Raw genomic sequence first — 26,695 nt, 5'->3', positions numbered from 1 at the left:
CTATGCTTGCATTATATTGTTTTATCTTTTGTGCTACTGGCTGTACTGTGGCTATGACTCTGAGAAGGCATTGTCCATCTTCAGTCCTGATATCGGGGAGAATTAAAAACCATCCAGAATAGAGAGGAATTATCACAGCGCACAACTTTAGTGTTTTATCCTATTTATATTTCCTTAAACAGTTCTCATGCCCGGGTTTTTCTCTTTCTAAAATTACTTGATCCAAACTGAAAATCAGGTCTCTCAAACCTTTAAATCATGTGAAAAGAGAGAGATGCCAACATGTCCCCATCCTGGTTACTTTTTGAACAAAAATTCTTACTTTGTGTTCAAGAGATTAAATACATTTATAGACTGCCTTGGAAAAAAAACACATTTCTTTCTTAAAATATTATCTTTACTCTTGTTGGTTTGATTCAATCTTCTGCTGTATTTCAGTAAGTGGATGTGATGTCATCAGCAAATTATGTGTTAGAGCATAAGAAAGGGATCTGGCAGTACATGGCATTTCTGAACATCAGCCTGAAAACCAAAAAACTGATGGGTAGTGTTGAATGCGCCTTTCTGTAGTTATTTGGGACATTTAGTGCATGTTTTTAAAGTTTTGGTTTTCTTTATATATTTGCATGTTCTTTTTAAAATGCATATTGGGTGGAGCCAGCTAATTTTGCCAGTAGGCAGACTTTTTCCATGCCTAGCCCTTTGGTAGTATGTCCTGCAGTGTGGGGTAAAATTAGATCTTCCATGATAACATCAAAGACATTCCTGAAGGATAGTTAATTTTTTCAAAAGGTGGGGATCTTTCTGTAGAACCCACTACAAGAGAATATTTAAGACACATCAAACACAGACTTGCCTGGACTTTTCTTATGTCTGAAGTCTATAAATAAGAATTAAAATTGACTCATGAGTTTCAAATCTAGGTGTCAGCAGAAATGTATTAAATATGGTGATATGTAGATGAAATGCAGTGTTTGCTTGAGTAATACTTATATTAAGAGAGGACTGTTACTTCTGTTACAAATTGGTTTCTAGAGATTAGCAAATTAACATTGCTTAGTGACAGCCTGAAATTTTATATAAGTTGTCATTTTTAAAGAGTTTTTTAAACTGGTTATGTCTGATTGTATTTTTTATTAGTACATCGGCAGGAAAAATAAGTATGTATTCTCCATCGTGTGGTTGAAACACATCTATTTTTGAAGAAATATAATTTTACAAAATTCTGTATTTTTTAAGAGGATAAAAAATGGAGGCTTTTTTTTAAACAGACAAATTTATTCACCTTTTGAAAAGCAGCTTCTTTGCTGACTGAGGCTAATCTACGCTACTACAGAAGATTGACCTACTCACAGTCAACCTTCCGGGGTTTGATTTTGCACATGTGCAAAATGATGCTCTCAGGGGTCAAAGTTGACCCCTGTGCTTCTTGAGAGGTGAGGAATAAAGAAGGTTGAAGGGAGAAATGCTTCTGTCCACCTTCCCATGTGTGGACAGACGTGGAAGTTGATAGTAGATAAGTCCATTTTTGGTTACGTAATTGCATATCGGTGGTTGACTTCTATGTCTAGTGTAGATATGGCCAAAGTAGCTAGCTGTTTCTGGTTCAAACTTCCTGCATGATCATAAACAAGTCACTTAAGGCCTTATTATCAAAGAGGTTGTGCACCTGTAGTTTCCATTGACTTCAGTGCAATTTGTGGTGCTCAGTACTGCTAAAAATTGGTCACTAAATTTCTGTGCTTCCATTTCCCATTTTTGAGATAATTATGGTAATGTCCTGTGTGAAGTAGGAAAGCATCTAAAGCTAATATTTTGTGAAGAGCCCTGATCCTCCTCCAGATATTAGTACTTGAATACTAATTAGAAATTAGATAGCGGTAGGATTTGTCCCTTGTCAACATTGCATCTGAGCATAAACTTTTATCTGAAGCTGTCTGCTAGAGGGGACAAATATACGTATAATACGTTGAACCAGGCAGAGAAGAGAAAGGAGGTATTTTTGTAATAATAAAATACATAGTCCAGTTCTTCCCCACCACACGCACCAAGAACAAGAGACCTCAAGAAGATCTTAGTCTTAGAGCAGGTAAGATAATGAAAAACAAATGTTTTTGTATTGAAGGATCTCTATAGGAGATGAAGTTTGAAGACTATGGAAAAAGTAAATACAATTATATTGAAATTGCTGTCCTCATGCTCATCATAACTTCATTAAATCCTTATCTTCAGCATTAACCTATCTTCTCATCCATTAAGAGTAAATTTTCTGTTTCTAATGTGCATTATAAAAGGTATTTTTCGTATCTTTAGAAGTATTCCAAAAATTTGTCCTGCAAAATTTAGGAACTTCTATGGAAAAAATGAAAGCTTATTAGAAATATACATGTTAAAATTGCATGGAAAAGTGAGAGGTAACTTGACATGGAACATCTTCCATGTGTCATTTTAAGATATCATAAGACACAGGGAAGTCTTCAAAAGGTCTTCAGCTGTCACCTGTTTTCTTATGTAGAAGGAGAACTGTAATAGATGAGAGAAAGCGAGAGAGAATACATTTACTTCAGTGATGAAGATTGTGGGCCACACTCCTTTCTACTACATCCTGTAAAAATGTTTGGTGTTTTAGGATAAGAAAGCAGTGCTAGTAGGTGCTGTATGTACAATGACATGTTGAGTCATTTCACTTTTATATCACTGTTTAAAACACAACCCATGTTAATAAAGATCAGAAATTATCACCATATCACAGATACAGTCTCAGTATAATGTTTCTATATAGGTATCGAGATAATGATAATCCATTCAGTCCATTATAACCCCTCAGTGGGAAGCCCCAGTTATTCATCCTGTGAGAGAGAGTGTACTGCATTTCACATTCCAAGAAATGCAATTTCAAATAAATGTTTGAGTGAAAAATAGCATACAATTGAGTGAAATTAGTATTGATATTCCTCTGGGTTTGCTTTACTCTTTCCATTCCATTTTTTTCTCAGTAGAGATAGATACCAAGTCATGTGTTAATATAATGTTAGTATTGAAAACTTAAGTGTGCAGGTAAAATGCTGAAGTTCTGCAGCTATAAGTTTATCATATATAAACATTATAATCCTTAATGAAAAATATTAAATATATGGGTAATGTAGCCTACTTACAAGTCTTAAGATTAACTTTTAAATGTTGTGTCATCCATTAATATAGTTTTAAACATACAAAGAACTTAATATATATTGAGTCTTCTATATGTTGCACATTTTAATGATTAAAACCTAGTATCCCAGCAATAAATCTTCTGCACCAAATAGTCTTCCTGTTTCAAAAGAAGGTATCTGGAAAGGAAAAACGAAGTGGTTGTAATTAAATTGATCTACTCTCTGAAGTGTAAAATGAGGCACTTTTTCCCACTTTAGACAAATATTTGGTTTGCTATATATTAATACTGGAAACATAAAACTTTTTTGGAAACACAGGCAAAGTCCTATTAGTGTGGTCAAGGCTTCCTGGTCCTCTGAAGGACAAAAAGGAAGAGATTATGGGTAACATTAGTAATTCTGCCCTCTCAGATAAATGTAACAAACTGGATTCCTGCCTTCTCATTGTAGTTATTTCCTTGGAAAAAACCAAAACCTTTAAGTAACCAGTTCACTACTTCTTGAATTCAGGTGAGAAGGGAGATAGTGTTACTTGTAGTATAGTACTTGGTCTTTTGATTACAGCCTCTTCAGCTGATGGCTCAGCTTGCCAATGTTACAATCTTAAATACTTTGCTGAACAGAGTACCTGTTCATACAGGAGGCACATTGTTGTGCAGCCTCATTCCTTCCTATGGGTGTGGTGGAGGATTAAGGCATGCTTTACAGGGGTTCTAATTGCCGATGCCTAATTGACTTTATGAATAGCAGCCATTTTAAAAATAAATAAATAAGCCTCTTTCTCTACTTCACGAAAGGACATAAAGTCTCAAATGTGTTGAGAGCTTATGAGTTAAATCCTTACTTATGTCCCAAGAACTTTTTTTTGAAGATATATACATGCATTTTCTATCTCATCGTTACCTCATTGTCTTGTCTCTAATGTGTATTCACTGAATCCTTATCTTGACTGTAACTTTCCAAGTGGAAGCCTAAATACTGGAAGGTTTGCCAGAATAAAGACTAGAATGTTGTCAGCAAGTGAACATTCTCATTCAGCTCTTCTGGGGGAGGAGAAAGGGACAGGCATAAGGGGAGAAAAATTCTTGACGATCCTAATATAACTCTGTCAGCACTTTCTCAATAAGGCTTTCATAAGATTATAACATTAAAGAATATGCTTTTTCATGAACAGCTTGCTGGCACAGGTATTTTAGTTCCACAGTTTTTAAAATATGTGTGAAACTCCTGGTCAGTCATCCCTTCATTTGTTTTTGTCATATGTTTGACAAAAGCAAAGAGTGGAAAGATCATTTCCTTCTTCGCTGGCGTCACATATTTTATTTTTCCATTCTTAATTTTGTTTGTTGTGTACTTAGTATTAGATTATACCCAAAAATTACTTCCGGAGGGTGCACTACAAGTGTGATTCTTTCCTCCCCTATACAGTGTGGATTTCTCAGATCCTTTGCAGGACAGAAATGACTAAATATGAAAAGAATGAGGGGCAAAGAAGATGTAGAACAATGTGAATCATTCCTCAAATCGTGTTAAAGATGCTTTCTGGGAAGCTTCAGCCTGAGTAGTCTGTGGCCGCATGAATCCTTTAGAGCCATGCAAATAGCAGTAGCCCCAGGAGCATGCACTCTTTGTAGACTTAGGAACCTTAAAAGACAGTTCCTTGACATTCCTGATTTGTGTGTGTCCATGATGCTGTTCTTAAGTACATGACCAGATACGATAATATTTAAAAGGTAATATCTCTTACATAACTTTATGTATTACTGTGTGCTACATCATGTCCACAAAGTCCAAGACAATTGTTTTTAAGAACAGTACACAATACCCCCTACTTTTACAGCATAATGGAGGTAGGGTGTGGGTGGGTGGCGGTGTCCATCCATCTGTCCGTCCAGCCCTGAGTATAGAGGACTGGACTCAATAACCTCACAAGCTCCATTTCAGTTCTGTGATTACCTCTGGACAAGAGAAAAGGCAAGGGTTACATGTTATGAGTTATTTTTAAAACTGTTGAAACTGAAAAGATTGTTATACAATTATGTCAAAATGAGTTAAAGAAAAAAGTAATCCTCGTTTTTTCTTTTCACTTTCCAGGATTACAATTGAAAATATCCAAACTGAAAAAGGAGAGGTGTTTGTAAGTACCTATCTAGATGCCATACAAATGTCATAGGAGAAAAAAACTATTGTAGTTAAACTGTAATTCCTACATGATAAGTTCAAGATTTAAGGCTTGAGGTTTCAGACACCCATGAATGTAACTTGACGCACATGGGTAGTAAGGTTGCAGTCAGTTTGAGAAACATTTGCTCCATCCTAGTTTTCCATCATTCACATGAGCGGATGGTTATGTGGTCTCCAGAAGTATTTGTAGGGAGCCCGTTTAGCATGCTGATAATTCACATATGGAAACAATAAGCAGGAAACCTTATTTTTAAGGTAGTCGTTTCCTGTACATTATAGAAGAATATCAAGTATCAGAACCATATTTTAAAATTTTGTAGTTTAGCAATTTACCTCTAAATGCGGCCACCACCAGGCTGGCCTATTCATAGTGATTTGTATGAAGGACTCTACTCTGAAGATTTATGCATTCCTCTGCTGTGCAAAATTTAATATTTTTTTTAACAATATTGAATGTGGCTTCTTAGATACACAACTAGAAAGTGTGTGTTTTAACCAAGATTTATAGAAGTAAACATGATAAAATCAATGTACTATGTTTGCAAAATTCAAACAGCTTGTTTCTAGGTCTCCATCCAGATTTCATAATTCAGTTAAATGCCAATGCCTCTGGTAATCCAACATGTTTGCAAATGTTAACCCAAGATTTCAGGAAAAGAAAACTAAAGTTTCAAGAATTTGACTGCATTATACATAAGGTAGAGTGTACTATGTTTGCTGAATGAAAGGATAATGTCAAGTATTTTGTAGTTTTCTTTCTATTTTGGCCGGGGAAAACCTTAATTATATTAAACACTCTAAAGAAGCTAAGTTATACTGTTCTAGCTAGTAATCAGACTAGTCTGTGCAATGTGGTCAAGATACACATTCTTAATTTTTAATATGCAACTATAATATAGTAAACCCTCAAAATGTGCGATTTTGAGTTGTGCTTAAGTTGCATTAACACGAGTTAAGGGCAACTCAAAATCCCACTCTCCCTCGCCCCAGCTCAACACCCTCCCCTCATCCCCACTTACCTCCCATGCACAGCTCCAGCTTGCTCCCACCCCCACGCCTGATTCTGGTTCTGGCTCACCACCTGAGGAGGGCTCCAGCTCAACCCCTGCCTCTGTGTGCAGCCCTGGTTCAAACACTCCATTGGCTCACTACCTGAACATGGTTCTGGTTCAAACCCCCCCGCCCACCCCCGCATGCAGATCTGGTTCACCACACTCCAGGCATGGGTCCACTTCAACCTCCCGCCGCAGTTCAACCCGCACACGCAACTCCAGCTCAACCCCCCCCTTCCCGGTTTAAACCCCCTGTGATCCGGCTCAACACCCGAGCATGGCTCCGGCTCACTACCCCCACGCGTGGCAGTAGCTCAGCTCCACCCCCTGTAGCCCTAACCCTACTCAGGCTTAACCCCCTGTCCCATTCCACACCCAAGGCTTAACCCTCCCCTCCAGCTGCACCCCCCGCAACCCAGGGCTTACCTTTCAAAAAGAACTCCAGGTGCTCCTGCTGCTTCCCCAGATGCAAAACATGTATCCTGCCAGGGGAAAAAAGCTGCTACCCAGCTTACATGAAATTCTAGTTATGCAAGGGTGCAAGGGAACCCAACCCTCATATAAATCGAGGCACTAATGTACTCTTAAACTGTACATGTATGAATGTATAGTTAACTACTTTTCCCATTGTTAATATCAGCCATTGCATTTTTCCTAGTTATGTCATTTTGGATAAATAATTCCTCTCCTTCCTTTTAGTTACATCTTTTAAACTTATAAACAAATAGGAACCGTCTCCCACATTATCCAAATTTACTTTATAGTATCTTTATTAGCCTTCCAGTTATGTATTTATTTGTACAGTGATAAGTCCTACAGATGTCATTCATTTGGTGGTTCTTTCGTGATTTCCACTAGCATATATGTGTATATATACCTTTATGGAGATAGTATATATCTCCAAGACCCTTGGAGATATAGGCAGATTTCCATGTTTGTTGTGCACCAAACCCTGTAGAGTGGAATTACTTCCATTTTCTATGGTGTGAAGTCTCTACTTGTATATCAAAATTACATTTCCATGTCATATTGCTTAATTGCATTACATTGCATTATTATTAACTTGCTGTCCACTTTCAAAATTATTACTTTTCAGGTATTTGCCTTCTGTTACTCTTGTTAATTAGTACAGCTCAGTGAAGGAGCTGTCCTGTCAATTATAATGAAATGTTAAGATATCCAGTTACAAAAATTAAGTCCATTCAGTTACTGCTACTGCTGCTACTGTTTTTCCAAATTAAATTGTTTGGTTTTTGTCTATGGGACCTTGTTCATTTTGTCTGTCCTCACTGTTTTCAGCTCTTGCAGAATTTTAGTGTTGTCTGTACTCTGACTAAACACACCCCACTTAAATTTTCTAGTTGTCACTATCTTTTCATGCTGCAGAGTGTCAGGCATTCAGTTCAATCACATGATCCCTTTTCTCAGCTGAGCTCTTACACATCCATCTGTGCAGTTGTCCTGTGCTTTGGCTGCCTGGTGTCAGTTTGGCACCTGCTGACTAGTCATCTACCTGTTGCCACTCCTGCAACAGCCTCTACTGGATCAGGACCTGAAAAGGACAGCCAGGAGGAGTTGGTGGCATTTGAAGGAGAAGGCAAGGAAGCAGCACAAGATAAGGGATGCGTTATCCTCAAGCATTTGTATCTACAGCCTACCCATTCTTCCTCCCAGCATTCTCAGGGTTCTGTAAACCTCCTCATCAACCCACAACAATACTAAGAGCTCCAGTAACCATGCATATAGCTAGATCTTCGCATTCATCTTGAGTACTGATGCAGTTTTGCCAGCTAGAGTTGCCAAGTTTTGTGCAGCTGCAAGTCCTATTTTCATTTCTAATTAAAGCAGAATTTGTTGACTGTCATCTTAGGCTTCAGTTTATAGCACGTGCACATTATTTGCTACTGTGCATGTGATTTCATTACATTTGTATAACACACAATGTTTGGATCAGAAACAAATTTGGCAAATTGGTCCATGTCTCTTTAATCTTTCCTCCAGTTTTCAGTCCATTTGACATTTATATAAAATTAATTAGAATTAAGATTGAGAATCAGGGTTTTGTGAGACAGCCTCTCAGATGTTTTGTGAAAATCCAAATAGCTTATATCTAGAGTTTTTATGTCTAGACCAAAGTAGCTTTGGCATCACAGTGACAGTGTAACTTCCCAGGCAATAATGGAAGCAAAAATCAAATCCTATTTTTCCACAACATTTGTGTAGTAGTTTTAGCTGCGCTTAAATATCTTGAAAAAAATCAAATTAAACATCTCCCTTTTTGCTTCTTATTGTGAACAGCTTCCAAAAAGGTATTTAAGTGAGCTTCAGCTACAGTCTAAAATTGTGAGATTGACTCGTGGTGCTGTTACTGATTTTAATCCTGACCTGTTTCGACATCCATGTGAAATGAAAAGTTTATATGCTTAGGCAGTTTGGTCTCAACTAGATTTGTAGTATCAATGACATTTTGTTATGACTTAATACATACCAAACCAAATGGCGTAATTATTGTTTGCTGGAGTCATTCTACAAGTACCACATTGTACATACAGTAGTCTTACATAGGGGTTTTTGTTTTCCCTGATGCTTTTGAATAGTTGAGGTTTAATATTTCAGACTTGATAACTAGTCTGACAATGAGCTCCTTATGTTGTACCCTGATTCAGTGTTGGAGCTAATGATCTTGTAAATGCAGGGTCAGAGACTATTGATTACAAAGACTAGCTGCTTAGCCAAATTGTCAGTCCCTTTTGTCAAGCAGAACCAAAATACTGAAAACTTTCTGTTTCTTCCATTGTATTACTTTAAAACAGAATAGAAAGTTTAGGATCAGATCACTAAACCTACTGAGTTTTAAAAGGAGGTGGTAGTGTACCTTTCTATATCCTTTTAAATATTTTTAATGTAAAACAGGGTTTAAGTCTATAGTTTGATTATTGAAAGGTGACCTATAAATGACTTCTAAAAATTGATTGTATTATTGTCTGTGTGTTTGTTTATCTGATGGACTTTAAAGCTAGAAGAGACCATCGTGACCATCTAGTTGGAACTCCTGCACACTGCAGGTCTCAGAACCTACCCACCCACTCCTGTAATAGACCTACAACCTTGGGCCAAATTACTGAAGTCCTGAAATTATTATTTAAAGACTCTAAGTTACAGAGACTCCACTGTTTACACTAGTTTAACCTGCAAGTGACCCAGGTCCCACACTGCAGAAGGTGAAAAACCCAAGGGGGTCTGCCAGTCTGACTCAGAGGAAAAATATGGCCATCAGGTGGACTCTGAGCATGTGAGCCAGATGCACCAGCTAAAATTTTCTGTACTAACTCAGAGCCCTCATCATCCTGTGTTCCATTACCAGCTTTTAGAGATAGTTGCAACTGGCCATGGCAGATTTGCTACATGCCATTTTGGGCAGTCTCATACCATCCCCTCCGTACACTTATGAAACTCAGTCTTGACGCCATTGAGTGGTTTTGCTCCCCTTGAAATACTGTTCCAGACCTTCACTCCTCTGCTGAGTAGTCGCCTTCATCTAATTTGAAGCCTAACCTTGATGGCCAGTTTATATCCACTTGTTCTTGTCCCAACATTGGTGTTTAAATAATCACCCTCCCTGGTATTTATCTCTCTCTCTTGTATTTGTAGAGAGCAATCATGTTTTCCCTCAGTGTTCTTTGGGTTAAGTTAAACAAGCCAAGCTCTTTAAGTCTCTTCTCATAAGGTACATCGTGGTATCCTGCTGTCCCTTTTCTGGACCTGTTACAGTTTGATTTCATCTTTCTTAAACATGGAATAACAGAATTGTGCACAATATTCCAGATGAGATGTCACCAGTTCCTTGTGTAATGGAACTAAAACTTCCTTGTCTAGCTCAGAAATACCGGACCTAATAGATCTTAGAGTCCTTTTTATTAGTCTTTTACAAGGCGGCATCATGTTGATGGCTCATTGTCATCCTGTGATCATCCAGTTCACCAAGGTCTTTTTCCTCCTGTTGCTTCCAAATAATAAATGCCATCTTATAGTAAAAATTCTTATTCACAAATGGTGTGGCCTTGCATTTCGCACTATTAAATTATATCCCGTTTCTGTTATTCCTGGTTTCAAGGTCAGCCGGGTTGTCTTGGCAATACCTCACACCTTTGTGTCATCTGAGCACATATTGCTATATTATGCCTGAAAGAAAGAGGGAAGAACAATTCTGAATTATCTTGTACTTACACATACTCCGCACCTCCACTCCCACTCAATTTGAAAAGTTATTGTAGAACAAGGTTTGTAACGAATGGAAGCTGTTACCTTGAGGCAAATTGCATCTCACAATAGCAGTTGCTGGCTGACGTTTGTATTTCAATAGTAATATTTGGTTCATAGGTTAATATTTATAAATTCTGTAGCTTTAAAAACGTGACACATTTTAAAAAAAAGAATGGAACTCTAGATTTGTGAAGGTGTATAGCATAAATTAGAATTTTCCATATTTCAAATGTTAACAGACATAGCCTATGCTTTTACTTCTGGAAGTGGAAGTTCACCTTCCCCTGTGCTGTGAAGGAATAACTTACATCTGTAGCTAGAACAGAAACTAATTACTAAAAATCTCATGTTGATGTGCTTGTTTTATTTTTCTTAAATATTTGCAAGATTACCTGTAACTCTTTCATGAAGAATATTGTTTTTAAAATAATATTAATAATAGTCTGAGGAGAGAAGGAGATTTAGATTGGTTTTCCCCCAGCCCTTCATTCTCAATTACTGAAGAGTGCAGAAGGGGCACTTACAGTATCTTCTGAAGACAGTCGGAGGTGCTCAGGGCCAGGACCCTGTCTGGAGAATCAACCCCCAAGTTGCATCCCTGTAAAAGGCTTGTCAGTGCTCCTAGAAACATAATGTGATTTGTCAGTGTCCCTGACCCTGGCACTAAGAGCATTTGTGAACAGGCTGAGGAATAGCCCAATACTGCAGGGAAAGTAAAGGGAGGAGCCCAAGTGCATCTCTGGCTTCTGAACCAAGCAAACCTTCTGTTTTGTGACAGCAGGATGACTTCTGATGTACCCTGGGAAACTAGCTGGGTGGAGAACATAAAGAAATGCCAGAGCTGGCAGCTCACCGGATCCACAGTGCAGCTGGAGCCACTGTTGTGCGAGTTGCGTGAGGAGCTGCTGCCGCGCGCTTGTCCCACCAAGGGGTGGGGCACATGCACGGAGTGGGCAAAGGGCGCTCGCCATGTGGTGAACAAAAAGTGTATTGGACACTGCAGCCCTAAAGTCTATCCTGAAGAAATCCTTAACCTTTGTAACTTGACATTAGTCCACTGTATTTTGAAGGGAGTATCTAAAGTTAATTTTGTTTCAGATTTTTTTGGTACAGAGATGCAAAGAAGTACTTCTAGAACAGTTCTGTCTTTGGCATGTCATAATTTGAGTGAGTTTTGTCTGATTCATTTGGAGTTTTGTATAAAATTTTGCTTTGGCCTCAGATCTAACCTACCACTTTTAATGGGATAGGTCTTTTTGTGAGTTTGAATGGGCGAAGTGTCCAAAATCAAGCATCAGTGCAAATTCAGTCACAACATGAGCTATGATGTACCAACTATTTCTGTGTAACTCTTAACATTACCTAAGTTACCAGTCAATAATAAATATGTGCAAGTGTTTCATTTATTGTCTTCAGTTTAATATTTTTGATCTGCTCAGAAACGTTACCGAAAATCACAGAATCATAGAATACTAGGCCTGGAAGGGACCTCGAGAGGCCATCACGTCCAGCCCCGTGCCCCAGTGGCAGGACCAAGTACTGTCTAAACCATCCCTGATAGACATCTATCTAACCTGTTCTTAAATATCTCTAGCGATGGAGATTCCACAACCTCCCTTGGCAATTTATTCCAGTGTTTGACCACCCTGACAGTTAGGAACTTTTTCCTAGTATCCAACCTAAACGTCCCTTGCTGCAGTTTAAGTCCCTTGCCTCTTGTTCTATCCTCAGAGGCCAAAAAGAACAAGTTTTCTCCCTCCTTATGATGCCCTTTCAGATACCTGAAAAATCATAAATTATAAATCATAAATTATAATCATAATCAGAGTTCTCTGTTGAAACTTAATATCTTTTAGTCACAACTAGGGTTTTTAGGGTCACAACTTGAGATTTTTTTATCTACTTCTAATAGCTTTTACCTCTTATTCCTTTATTTTAGGGATGCAGAAAGGCTTGAAGAGTTTTATACCAAAAATCAACAGCTGAGGGAGCAACAGAAAGGACTTCATGACACTATCAAGGTTTTAGAAGACAGGTGTGTGAGGTTTTTGTGTTTTTGTTTTTGTTTGTTTTTGTTTTTTTTACAAGAGGGGTTTGATTTTATTTTATTTTTGCTGGGGGTGGGGAGATGGAGAGGAGAGCTGAACCAAGCTTTTTCCATGTGCACTCAAAACACTAGTTAAAGGAAGAATTAGAAAATGTAAATTCTCTTTCATAATTTTATTAGTTCTCAGGTGCCACAGTGCTTGATGCAGTATAGATAAATAGAAATGAAAGAGATCAACCTGGAAACAATGCATTCATGAACAAATTCATATCCTCTACAAAAAATTGCTAGAAGAGATGTGAATTAAGTGGGCAATCAAGAACATTTGAAGATAGACAAAACTCCAGGGTATGGCAAGATCCCTCCCAGAATTTTAAAGGAAATGGCTTAATAAATTAGAAAAGTCATTAGTTTATATTTTATACAGTAAACCCTTGAAATGAGTGATTTCAAGTTGCGGTTAACTCGCATTAACTCGAGTTAAGTTCATGTCGGTGCCGAGAGCAGGACTCGGCACCTAACGCTGCCCGGCGCCATAATAACCAGTTCCCAGTGCCTCGTAAGAAGAAGAGACGGGACCAGGGTTGATCCCAAGAAAGAAGAGGGCGAAGACAGGCATCGGGGGAGTCCAGCAGATCACACCGTGACCGAGGTGACGAAGTGCGGGCGTCAACTCCAGTGCGAGATGGGAGCCCGCGATCTCCCAGGCTGCCCTCGACACTGGAGGCCTTTAGTGCTGCACGAGGCCTTTAGTGCTGCACAAGGCCTCCGGCAAATTACAGTGCCACTACAAACGCAGCATCGGGAGCTTTCATCACCTGTGCTCCAGGCACCTGGTCAGGCTCCAGGGACCCCGGTACGGTTCCCAACGCCTGGGGGACCCCAAAAAATGGTTGGTGCCATACAAATGGTACAGAGCCTGCAGAAACCAACGAGCGGTACGGGAACCTTGGTACCACCATGGTCGTCGGCTTCGGGGTCCGCGTCGGAATCGGACGCCCTTTTCTCCAGGTCAGTGCAGAGTGGGAGTGCAAGGTCATCCCGACACAGCGAGCACTGGCACCACTGCCGACGCTCCCTAGAAGGAGAATGGCAAAGGCCCTATCGGGGGCACCACAATGGCCCTTCTGGAGCCCGTGGGCAATCTACGAGGTGCAAGGGTGAGATGCAGGATTCCCGTTCAGGGCACCTGGCACCCCTCAGGTGTAGAAATCAGTGCCGACAGTTTCTCTCTGAGCCTCGCCGAAGGAGCAGGCGGAGTCAGTGGCACCAGGACAGTTAGAGGTGACCCAGGCATTGGTGCCGCCCCTGCAGGCACCAGGAACTGTGGTGCAGTGGGCACCAGCACCGACGGAACTAGTGCCATCCCAGGTGCAGAGTGGCCCCGTCTTCACGGCGCCATGCCAGAGATGGCTAGGGGGCCCTCCACCCCAGGCACTGAGCACAGAACCACAGACTGTGATGCTGGGTTCTCAAGTAGAAGTGCCGGGACCCTTCGCACCAGTGGGCTTGGAGGGTATATTGGCCTTATCTTCGTCCTCTCCAGATGAGGCATTAGCTGGATACTCCGCATCCCAGTACTGGAGGATGGAGGAGCGTACCAGCAGCTATTGAGGAGGGTTGCCCAGAGTCTAGGGGTACAGGTGGAAGAGGTCAGGGACGAAATAGACCTTGTTACAAGCATCCTCGGAACATCTGGACTGTCCAGGGTGGCGCTGCCCATCACAAAGACAATTGCTAACACAGCCAAGACAGTGTGGCAAACCCTGGCCTCAGTCTTGCCCACGGCTAGGAAAAATGAACGCCGGTATTTTGTCCCAGCACAGGGAAATGAATATCTGTTCACCCATCCTCCCCCTTACTCCCTTGTTGTGGATGCTGTGAACAATAGGGAGAGACAGGGTGTTGAAGGGCCCTCCCCCAAAAACAAAGATGCCAAGACTAAACTTGTACAGTAGAAAAGTTTATTCTACAGGTGGCCTACAGTTGAGAATGGCTAACCAGCAGCCATAGTTAGTAGGTATGCGTACAATATGGCCAGCAAAATGGACCGTTTCGCTGAACTGCTCGCACCGGGACTCCAAGCCAGAATTTACGGCCCTGGTAGCGGAGCAGAGACTCATATCCAGAGCAGCACTGCAGGCCGCCCAAGATTCAGCCGATGCGGCCACTAGGGTCATGGCCTTGGGTGTATAGCCATAAGAAGGGGAGCATGGCTTCAGGTCTTGGGACTCTCACAGGAGGAGCAGCAGTCCATTCAGGACTTCCCCTTTGAGGGTCCCTCCTTATTCTCGGAGAAAACTGATAAGAGACTTCATAGTATGAAGGGATTCTTGCACCATGCTACGCTTGCTGGGCCTATACACACCGGTGACCCAGAGAAGGCATTTTAACCCACAGCCCCAGTTCAGACAGTTCCCCCGACAACAACAATGGGATGGGAACAGGAGAAGGGGCTGTCATAATAGGAGGCGTCAGGGTCGCCAGACACAGGACCAAGGCCACCCTAAAACCCCACCCGGGCCCAAATGCCCATTTTGATGGGGCGGTCGGGAGTGATGCACTGGCCACTCACATAGTTCCAGCTCAGTGTTTATTTTCACTCCGCCTAGCCCCATTCTACCATGCATGGTGCAGCATAACTTCGGACCAGTGGGTCCTCCGCACAGTAGAAAAGGAATATGCCATCCAATGTTCTTCTTGCCCCCCTTCACGACCCCTTTCCCTATCCCTCTTCAGGGACTCCTCTCACGCGATAGCTCTCAGACAGGAGCTGGGAACCCTCCTCCAAAAGGGGGCTATAGAGGAAGTTCCCCAGGAATTCTGGGGACAGGGATTTTATTCCTGCTATTTCTTAATTCCGAAAGTAAAAGGGGGGTTGAGGCCAATCTTGGACCTACAAAACCTGAACAAATTTGTAAAAAAGAAAGTTTCATATCATATCCCTGGGCATAATTATCCCAATGCTAGAGCGAGGGGACTGGTTTGCTGCTCTCGACTTACAGGATGCATATTTCCATATAGGAATTTATCCACCTCCCAAGAGGTTCCTCAGATTTGTGCTAGGGAAGGACCATTATCAATTCATAGTCCTTCCATTCGGACTCTCCTCAGCCCCGAGAGTCTTTACCAAATGTATGTCAGTAGTGGCAGCCTTCGTACAGAGGCGGGGAGTGCATCTGTTCCCTTACCTAGACGACTGGCTGATCAGGGGTTGGTCACAAGGACAGGTGTCAAAACATGTACAGCTAATAAGACCAATGTTTGACATGTTAGGCCTCCTAGTAAACGAGGCAAAGTCTGTGCTAGGCCCAACTCAAGTCATGGAGTTCATAGGTGCACATCTAGATGCAGAAAAAGCCAGAGCGTTTCTGCCACACAGCAGGGTCCAAGTGATGGCGTCTTGCATCCAAGTCCTAATAAGGTTCCCAACCACAGCGGCCAGGGAATGCCTCAGATTGTTGGGGCACATGGCAGCATGCACATTCGTAGTCCAGCATGCCAGGTTATGAATGCGCCCCTTTCAGATGTGGCTTGCTTCAGTCTGCAGATCTGTCAGGGACCATATAGACAAGTTAGTCACAGTCCCCCCAAAATTGCTGATGACACTGCATTGGTGGCTAGAAGCTGGGTCAGACTGCATGAGAGTAACCTTCAATCCCCCACAACCCTTCCTCTTCCTAGTCACAGATGCCTCAGACCTGGGCTGGGGAGCACACTTGGGGGACTGTCAGACGCAGGCCTTGTGGGGCAAAACTGGCACTCATCTCTACATAAAGGTGCGAGAGCTCAGAGCAGTTCAACTAGCGTGCAAAGTGTTTCAGAACAAGCTGAAGGGGCACTGTGTTGCAGTTACCACAGACAGTACTACAACAATGTATTATATAGACAAACAAGGGGGTTGCACGCTCCTCAACCCTGTGTCTAGAGGCCCTCGCGCTTTGGGATTTCTGCATCCAGCACCAGATTCTCCTGAAGGCATTCTACCTGCCTGGGACTCACAACTCGCTGGTGGACTACCTCAGCAGGTCCTTCATGGACCACAAGTGGTCATTATGCACAGAAATACTGAACTGAGTTTTCCAGAGGTGGGGACGTCCCCAGGTAGACCTCTTTGCCATGCATCTCAATGTGAAGTGCAGCACGTTCTGCTCTTACCAGAACCAAAGTCCAGGCTCTTGGGCAGATGCCTTCAGCATCCATTGGTCGGGCCCATTGCTGTACGCCTTTCCACCGATACCACTCATCCACCCAACACTGTTGAAATTCAGTTGGACTGAGCATCAGTTACGCAGCACGCATGGGAAGATGCTGCAGTGGGCAGGGCTGTCCTGCACTTATTTCGGGGCTCCGACCCCGTCTCCTAGGCATTGGCTTGCATTCACCCAAAGTGGAATGCACGTGAGCCATCAGTCGCAGAAGAAAAGAGAGTTACCTGTTCCATAACTGGTGTTCTTCGAGATGTGTTGTTCATGTCCATTCCAAAACCCTCCCGCCTTCCCCTCTGTTGGAGTAGCCGGCAAGAAGGAACTGAGTGGGGGACGGGGCGGGCGGTGCGTATATGGGTGGCCATACTGGCGCCACTCCAGGGGGCACTGCACCGATCCTAAGGCTATCAGCTGGGCAAAAACTTCTGGCAACTGGGCATGCGCTTGGCGCACACCCAAATTGGAACGGACATGGGCAACACATCTTGAAGAACACCAGTTACGGAACAGGTAACTGTCTTTTCTCTGTTCACTATTTGTTCCATTCGGGGGGGGGGTATTTCTTTTTTTTCCTCCTCGGAAGGTTGGATGCCATGACTGTTTTATTCATGGAGTGCATTGCAAAACAGCCGTTTATATCTTAGAATTTCATGTATTTATTAGAAGAGTGTCTGAAAAAAGGATATTGATGTATTTTCTCTGTTGCTGCAGTATCAAACATAATAATTTAAAAGTCAATATAATTTTTTCTTAATGCCAGTGCTGTAGTCTTTCTGCTTCTTAAGTTGCCAGGAATAAATTCTTTCTGCGAAAATATTAGGTGTCAATTATTTTGATAATGCAGGTAAAACAGAATCCAGCTCTGTCTTCCATAACACTTTTGACTCTTTATTGCTAACCATAGTAAATAAACAGTTGGTTTTCACTACAAAGTGAACAAAGCTGACATAATAGGGACAGAATGTCAAGTAAAAGAGTAGTAGTTGTATATAAAATCCTTTTCTGACCACAAACATACTTCAAGAGCTTGCTCCAAATCAGTTAGTACTTCCACTGATATCAGTTGTCATTTCACCAGATGAAAATATCTGGTCTGTGGTTCAAAAACTCCATTTTGAAAAATGGTATATATAATTACACAAACTTGCATAGACTCCATTTAGTATTTTTTTAGTCTAATAATTGCTTGGCTATTTGAGGTATGGCTAATTACAGAAGGCTTCCTTTAAAGCTCAATTCAAAGTAAACATTCAAGTCTATTTTATGCACAATTATACAAATACCAATGTATCAAACAGAGAAATGTCTTCAATTAGGAAGCTTTAGTATACTTGCTGGCAGCTTACTACTTTTATTCTTTCAAAAGCAAATTAAGTACCCAATGTCTGATTTGTATATCTAGGGCCCTAGCAAATTTGTAACCACAAAAAATTCATCATGAATTATGAAATCAGGTCTCCTGCCCTTGGAATCTGGTCTTTTGTGTGCTTCTACTCTATACCGTATGGGGATGTTAAAGTTTAACTAGCTAACCAAAAAGGACAAGGCTTACCGGGGGCCTCTGTGGGCAAGGGGCTCTTTCAGTGCAGCCGGAGCAGCCCTCATCCTTGTTGGATCTGGCTCAGGAGTTCCATGGGCAGGGATGCTTCAGACTGGCTGGAGCAGCCTTGGTCGTTGGTGGCCCTAGGGGTATTACAAGTGGGGGCCACTCCAACCCAGACAGAGTGGCTTCCTCCCCATTTAATCAGTTAACTGGTTAACCCTAGGGTTTAATTGGTTAACTAAACAAACGGGGTTTTACATCCTTAATACTATACAGATTTAATGGTGGAGACTAGTGTTTCTGAAACTGGGGGGAGGTCATAAGATTATTTTAGGGAGGTTGTGATATTACCTCATTTGCTTCTGTACTTCCTTCAGAGCTGGCCAGAGTGTGGCAGCGGTTGGCCAGGTGCCATCTTTGAAGGCAGTGCCCCATAAGCAGTACCATACCACCCTTACTTCTGTATTGCTGCCTTCAGAGATGGGTGGCCAGCAAATAGCAGCTGCTGAGTGGGAGAGGGCACGATTCTGTAATCAGCAGCACAGAAGTAAGGGTGTCAACACCATTCCATCCCATTTTTACTTCTGTGCTGCTGCTTGCAGCATTTCTGCCTTCAGAGCTTGGCTCCCGACAAGCAGCCGCAGCTCTGAAGGCAGTTCTGCCAGCAGCAACACAGAACTAAGGGTAGCAGTACTGCAACCCCTCTTTACAATAACCTTATGATTTCCCACCCCAAACCATTTTGGGTCAGGACCCCTATAATTACAACACAAAGAAATTTCAGATTTAAGTAGCTGAAATAATGAAATTTTCATAATTTTTAAAATCTTATGACCATGAAATTGACCAAAATGGATCATGAATTTAGTAGGACCATAAGTATAATATTCTTTCTAACAGGCGGAAAACATTTTTAAATTTTTCGTATAGATTAAGAGCAGGATTATGTGATCGCTGCGCAGTGACTGAAGAGCATATGAGAAAGAAACAGCAAGAGTTTGAAAACATCCGACAACAAAACCTTAAACTTATCACGGAACTAAGTGAGTGTTATCTAATATAATGATCTTCAGGACAAAATTCAGTCTCTTGCGAACTTTGCTGGTACTTATACACAGTGCTGTAGGCTGAGAGAATTTTCATATTGTACCTTTTAATAAGACTGCGAAGTTCACTACAGCAAGAACACTTATTCTGTGGTCTTTAAGACAAAATAAATACTAAGACAGCTTTTAGCCATTTTAATATTAACTTGGTGTAAAATGCTTTTCCTGTAACCTCAGTTTATGTATTTTGTTTTTATTCTCTCATGGTTGTGGTTCTATCAAAGTCACAGTCCACTTTGATCAGTGTCACAGCCAGAGTGTTTTAAAATAGTTAAATTTCATATTTTCAGATATTTATATCTGAAATTTCAGGGTGTTGGACCTCCAACTCAAAAAAAAACAAAAAACAAAAAAAACACCCTCAAAAAATAAAATCATGGGATGGCTGCACAGATGTTGTGGGAGCAGAGTCACAGGATTGCTACCCTCATTTCTGGGGTGCCTTCGCAGCTGGGCTCTGAAGGCAGCACAACCTTGGAGCTTCTTGAACCTGGGGCAAATTCCCAGAGGTGGGTCCGATTTCCCTCATGCTACTGGGAGTGCCCCAGTGGGGCACCTCACTGGTAGATCTGACCAAGCTGGAGAGGGACAGGACTTCCTCTCACCCTGCATAACTGCCCTTGGAGGGGAAATTAGGCCCACCTCTGCATGCCTCCATGGTTTCAGGAAGCTCCATGTCTGTGCTGCCTTCAGAGCTTCTTGCATTCAGGGGAGATATCCCAAAGTGGGTATGATCTCCCTCCCACTGTCCCCTGATCAGCCATGCAGAAAAAGAAAGTCTTACCCTTTCCCAGCTCAGATGGGACTAGAAACGGAAGTGCCCCCCAGCAAAATGAGGGAGACCAGACCCATCTCCATTTCTGAGAACCTTTAACAGCTGCATGAAATTCTGTTACTGCTGCCTTTCAATTCCAGCTTGGAAAGCAGCACAGCTATGGGGCTTTCTGTAGCCAGAAGAGGTACTTGGGCATGGGTGTGATTTTTCCCCTTAGGGCTTTGCAGGGGACAAGGAAGTCCTATCCTTCCCTATCCCAATAAATAATAAAGAGAAAATGAACAGATAGACTCAGCATTCCAGCAATATGGAGCATTATGGGACTAGCATAGAGAGGAGTCTGTGTGTGTTCTAAGTGTGAGATGTAGGCAGAATTAGGAGAGCTGGAAGAGATGTGAACAGAGGTGTAAGTTGTTGGGGTTCCCCCCGTTATAATTTCTACTACACTTGAACCTCAGTACTCGGTCTGTCTAATCTGGGAACATCCATGGTGCAGAGGAGGAAGCGGTTCTGCGTGCCGCTCTTCCCTCATCTCTTCCCCCTCACCTCTAGATGGGATAACAGCAGCACACAAACCTGCTTCCCCTCGGACTTTTACTTGCCACTCCTGTAGTGGTGGGGTGTGGTGTCTGGGAGCAACAAGGAGCGTGGAGCCATGTGTGTCCCTATGAACAGGGTGTTTGGTAAGCACTCACGCCTAGGTCCCGCAGCACCCTCCCAGGCTTGGTAAAATTTTTACTCTGGCATACCCTGTTTCCCTGGGTTGTTGATTCCACTCTTTGGTACTGGTCACAATCACAGGATTGCTGAATTAAAGAGGTTCACATGTATTACAGCTTCCAGTATTATAGCAGTGGCTTACTGCTTCCCAGATGAATCGTTATTTTGGGGACCAAATAGTAAGCCGTAGTTGTGTCACTTTTCATGGTTTCTGTGTCTCCAATCTAGGCAGTTATGTCACAGAATCCAAAATGAGCTGTTATTTTTCCTGCAAAAAGTCACATCCAAAATTAAATTATCTACTAATTATATTAAACTATTTAACATTGTCGTTCAGTAATTTGTAATAACCTTATTGTAAAAAAGTAATTTGCAACTTAATGACTAACCTGAATACTTCTGTTTTTGACTGTCAAAAGAGTAGATGTTCACAATTTTACAATAGTGTAATAATCTGATCTCTCACGACCTGCTCATGTTATAGAAAGTAACTAAAGTGAAATGCAACATAAAATTAGCATGTGTGCTAATGTTTCATTACATATTGCAGTGAATGAAAAAAACAACTTACAGGATGAAAATAAAAAGATATCTGAACAGCTTCAGCAGTTGCAGAAAGAGATGAGGTAATTTTTATTCTCAATGTTAATGTCAGAAAATATTTAATATCTGTTTAAATTCTTCAGTCTTGAGTCACATTACTTAATGCATCCAGTGAATGGTTGCTGTCATTTGGAAGTTAGAAGGGAAAACTAATTTCTTCTTTGAGTACTTGTTCACATGCATTCCAGTCAGATGTGTGTGCACGTACGTGCACAGTTGCCAGAAGATTTTTTTCCGTAGCAGCTCTTGTACGAAACAAAACAGCAGAAACGTAGCACTTCAGTGGAAGGGAAGCAGTCGTTGTAGTGTGTGAGGTAATTGTTGTCTCGGTTCATACCGCCTGTTAATATGTCAAATTTGAATATGAACTCCAATTCACAACTTTGTGTGATCTGTTTTTAAAGTCTCTTTGTTCTAAGACACAAATTCTCAGGTCTTTAACAGAATGGCCCACTCCATTGAAGTCTTCACTGACTGACTTACGTGTAATGAGATTCCTGATATCTGCAGTTTCCATTCATTCTTTGGTGAAAAGTTTGCCCAATCTGTCCAATGTACGTGGTGGCCGGGCATTGTTGGCACATAACGGCATATATAATATTGGTTGTTTCAAGACATGCAAGGACTGTGTGAACCACATGCTGAAAAGGGACTCTCACAGGTCCTGTCTCCGGTGCCTGGGTAAAGGTCCCCAGAAGGACCGCTGCAAGATCTGTCAGAAATTCCAACTAAGAACTCTGAAAGAACACGTACGGCAGTTAAAAATCGTCGTCATGGAGGGTGCGGTCTGACTGCAGGTGGACCCAACTGCTATAGCACAGCCTCTGAGTTCATCTTCCTCGTCTCTTAGTGTGCCTGTGCCAGCACCCTCTTCAAGGGAACAGGGGCCAAAGAAAGATACTACCAACGTGTATCAGTACCATTATGAAGCTTTGCGGAACCATTCCACACTCTGGCACCAGTCACAGTCACCTGTGCAGAAGAAGAGGTCTGAAGCCTAGACTCTGGCACCCGAGTTGAGCTGTGGCGCTGCAACTGAGTGAAGCTATGTCAATTCCCACCCAGGGGGAACAATCCAGCCTGTGTATGCACATTCACCAACACATCTGAGAATCTGCTTTTACTGTTGACTTTGTGGGCTCTTTAAGTGGCAGAGGACGTCCTCATGCTCATGGTCCACCCAGAACCAAGATGGCACTAGCCACTCCTGCACCCCACTCGATGGGTAAATGACCATGTCCCATTGTGTCCCCTCACCACAGCATCATCAGCCCATGTCACCGAGCTACAGACACAGGAGCAGATCCACAGACTTTCAGCTTCCATTTGTGCAGCTCTATCTTGGGCCTACTACTCAGTGGCGTTGGAGTCAGACTTCTATCGTTCAGTGCACAGCCACAGCAGAAGTTACCATTCTTGGCGCAGAGTAGGAGATCCCAACAGAAATACTGGCTGCCCCAAAGGCAGAACCCTATGCAGTGGCCCTTCTGAGGCTCATGGTCCTTTCACCAAGCCCAGGTCCTGTTCGGTGTTCATGGTGCTGGCCTCCATCATCCTGCAGTCAGCAAATGCCTTTGGTATCATTATTGGCACCAGTTCCCTCAGCAATGCCAGAGTCCCACCTCCACTGTCAGCTGCAGGGTGATTGACCATCTAAGCCTCAGTCAGCACCCTTGTCTTTGCAGGTTAGGGCACCAACCACAATGCAGGCTCTGGCACCATTGTGTCTACCAACGTCTCTCTCTACCATTACGAAGCTTTTCGGAACCATTCCACACTCTGGCACCAGTCACAGTCAGCTGTGCAGAAGAAGAGGTCTGAAGCCTAGACTCTGGCACCTGAGTTGAACTGTGGCACAGCAACTGAGTGAAGCTATGTCAATTCCCACCCAGGGGGAACAATCCAGCCTGTGTATGCACATTCACCAACACATCTGAGAATCTGCTTTTAGTGTTGACTTTGTGGGCTGATACGTGGCGTTTTCTATCTCCTATCCCCACCAGTCAGGTTACATGGTCAAAGGTACTGATGGAGGGCATGGTGCTGAAGTGTACCTTGGTACTGAAGATGGTAATGGCCTGTGTGTTAAAGAGGCTGAACCGAGGCTGGTTGCATTGCATGGGTGCCAGATGAGAGAGTGCAATCTCCTTTACCCTTAATCTAATTATCATCTTCACCTGATGCAGTGTTAGTGGGTTCCCCAGCTGCTCAGCCGTAGAAGAGAGTAGAATTCTGCAGCAATAGCTGCAGAGGGTGGTGCAAGGTTTGGGTGTCTGCTGAAGACGTGATGGATGAAGCTGGTGAATGGCGTCTTCTTTTTGAGGGAGAAATAGCTCAGTGGTTTGAGCATTAGCCTGCTAAACCCAGGGTTATGAGTTCAGCCCTTGAGGGGGCCACTTTGGGATCTGAGGCAAATAGATTAGAAAGGGGTTGGATGCTTGGCCCTGCCAGCAGGGGACTGGACTCAATGACCTCCCAAAGTTCCTTCCAGTTGTGTGAGATGTGCATCTCCCCATGGCTTTTTTTTTGTCTTCTCTTCCTTGGGACCCTCAAACATTGCCTTACCACTTATTAAAATGATACTGGACATGACGAAAACCCTCTGGTAGACCCTGACGTCCTTTTCCCCCACCCCCCACTGCTAAGTGCAATGAGAGCAGCTACACGGTGCCTTCAAAGAACTATGAGCATCTTAACTCCCATCCTCAACCCGACTCATTAGCCATCGATGCTGCAAATCAAAAGGAGAGGTGGGGCTTTCAAGAACCCTTGCCCAAGGATAGAGGTGTACAAAAGCTGGACCTATTTGAATGTAAGATCTACACCACAAGGGAGCTCCAACTTCAAATCTAACCAACAAGTCATAGTTCACTGATTGATACTTAGACTGCCTTCAGACTTAACATGCTAATTAAGCTGACTTAGCTCAGTCATTTTTGTTTATTGAGCAGGCAGATTTCTGTGTTTTTCATTGTATTTTCAGCTTCTTTTACAGAAGTTATTTTAGGTTCTTAATTCAAGCACAGCATTTTTTTCCTTGTCGATTTGATCAAAATGTTCTGTGTGACCTTATACAACTCACTAACCTATGCGTCCATTTTCATGGGTGGTGGTACGTCATTTTTGTGAAGTACTTTGAAAGCACCAACTTAAAGGCACTATAAACATGTCTAATTTTATTTCCTCTTTTGTTATTTTATTTTAGTGTGTGTGTAAATAAATCCCTCAGTCACAAAACAGGATTTTGCTTGGCAGTTTCTCCACACTTCCTCCTCCTCCTCCTCCTCCTTTCTTTAAGATCTAAGACCCCACATCCTGCTTTCTAAAGACAGGAAAGTGGTGTCCAATCTCTGGTTTCTTTCAAGGGATCAGAAGGATAAATAACATTAAGGAAAAATGTCAAAAGCAGCCTGAGTTAATTTCCTTACTGCTCTGCCGCCGTCTTTATTTCATGTCCCATGTGACAGTGAAATGTACTTTCCATAAGAAGACAGAAAAGGACAAAACATTTTAGTTCAGAAATTTCTAATTAGAGTTTGTTCTTTCCCGCTATGACCCTACCACTTTCAGATATGCTTTCTTGGAAGAAGAGATTTGCTACTTTATTAAACTAGTTTTTGCACATTGAGTGAGTAGGCTCTGAGACCACACAAAGTAGGGTCAAGTGAACTTCACGCTTATTTGATTTTTGCATTTTACTTTAAAAAAAAAAAAGTTCAGGTTACGTCTTTCTGTAAAAGGCTGGCACAGCTTGGTGTATGGGGGCACTCTTAGGATATGCCTTAATCTTCTAAAAATAAATTAAATAAAGGCCTTTATAGGGTAGTCAGTAAATTGTAGCATGAAATCCTGTGTTGGAGAAGATTGTCTCCTGGGCAAATGTAATAATATTAAGGAACTTTACTCGTAGCATCTCTTTTATATTCCTCAGAACTATAGGAATTGACATAATGCATCAGACCAGTGGTTCATCTACCTCCATATATTGTCATCAAAAGTGGAAAGTACTTGATAGTTCTTACTATGAGAGATTGACTTAAGCCCTAAAGTATGAAAGTTTATGAAGTTCAGAGGATGATGTAGCCTTTCTGAATATATTAGGTCTCTCTCTTATAATCTGGACTTGTCATAGAGATACTAATTCTATATCATGTTGCTTGCTCTTGGTTTGGCTGTGTACTCTGAATCTGTCATTTTCTAAAACTGATTTTCATAAACTTCTTCAAATTAAAGATTTAGCTCTTTATCTTGCCGTGTTTAGGTTTTACTTTAGCTCTGAATTCTGTTCTTAGGGCGAGAGAACCACAAGCAGTGGAATTGGAGGAAGGGGTCATTCCCGATTCACCAGTTCAATCTTTTTCACTATCAGTTAATCGCATCCGAAGAAAGAGAGAGAACAGGCATGTCCGATACACAGAGCAAATACATGCAGAGTTGGAGCATTCTGAAACCACTGAAAGTAAGAGTGTTTTTGTCATCATTTTCTATCGTGGCTTTTCAAGATTTTAAAGAGAAAAAGAAACCAAAAGCCATCTTTAATTTTAAATGTAAAAGATTTAAATCCTTCTGTATGAGAGTTCAAGAAAAGTGAATTGGTTTATGGATTGTAATAATTGTGCCTGAGTTCTAGGATGCAGGGTTGTGTTTTATATTAGCCATTATGTTAGTGGTAAGTTTTAAGGTTTGCTATATTTTCCCAAGGTTTCTGAATTCCCATGTCAGTATGTGATTTTTGTCAGATAGTAGATTTTCTGAAAGAACTCCTTCATAATAAAAAGAGATTGAGGGGTTGAATCAAATTATTGTCCAGATAATTAACAGATGTAATGATATTTTAATTGTTATAGTAGCTCAATTTACATATTAAGTGCAATTTATTATTTTATAAGTATTTGCAGAAATATTCTCACAAGATTATATATTTGGGTTTAATTGACTTCAGAATCAAACTTGTTCAATTTGTAAGCAAAAAGTTTTTTTTCCTTAAGTCAACTGTGAAAACTGTGCCACGGACTCATAAATTCCTATACTATTTTTAGTTC

The 26,695-nt window shown here is 41.7% G+C and overlaps 1 protein-coding gene across 4 annotated transcripts in view; it reads left to right on the top strand.

Moving 5' to 3' along the window:
• The window catches only part of RBBP8 (RB binding protein 8, endonuclease), a 108,538-nt gene that overhangs the window by 13,009 nt on the left and 68,834 nt on the right, over positions 1-26,695 (top strand). For all 4 annotated transcript variants that reach the window (XM_074987293.1, XM_074987292.1, XM_074987294.1 and 1 more), the window contains exons 3-7: positions 5,247-5,289; positions 12,591-12,686; positions 19,380-19,492; positions 21,601-21,676; positions 25,946-26,112. In XM_074987293.1, the coding sequence (XP_074843394.1) occupies positions 5,247-5,289; positions 12,591-12,686; positions 19,380-19,492; positions 21,601-21,676; positions 25,946-26,112 (495 nt within the window). The remainder of the gene's footprint in view (positions 1-5,246; positions 5,290-12,590; positions 12,687-19,379; positions 19,493-21,600; positions 21,677-25,945; positions 26,113-26,695) is intronic.

The sequence above is a fragment of the Carettochelys insculpta genome, chromosome 2 (assembly GCF_033958435.1).
Source record: "Carettochelys insculpta isolate YL-2023 chromosome 2, ASM3395843v1, whole genome shotgun sequence".
Taxonomy (NCBI): Eukaryota; Metazoa; Chordata; order Testudines; family Carettochelyidae; genus Carettochelys; species Carettochelys insculpta.
This window is presented reverse-complemented; position numbering and strand designations above follow the sequence as displayed.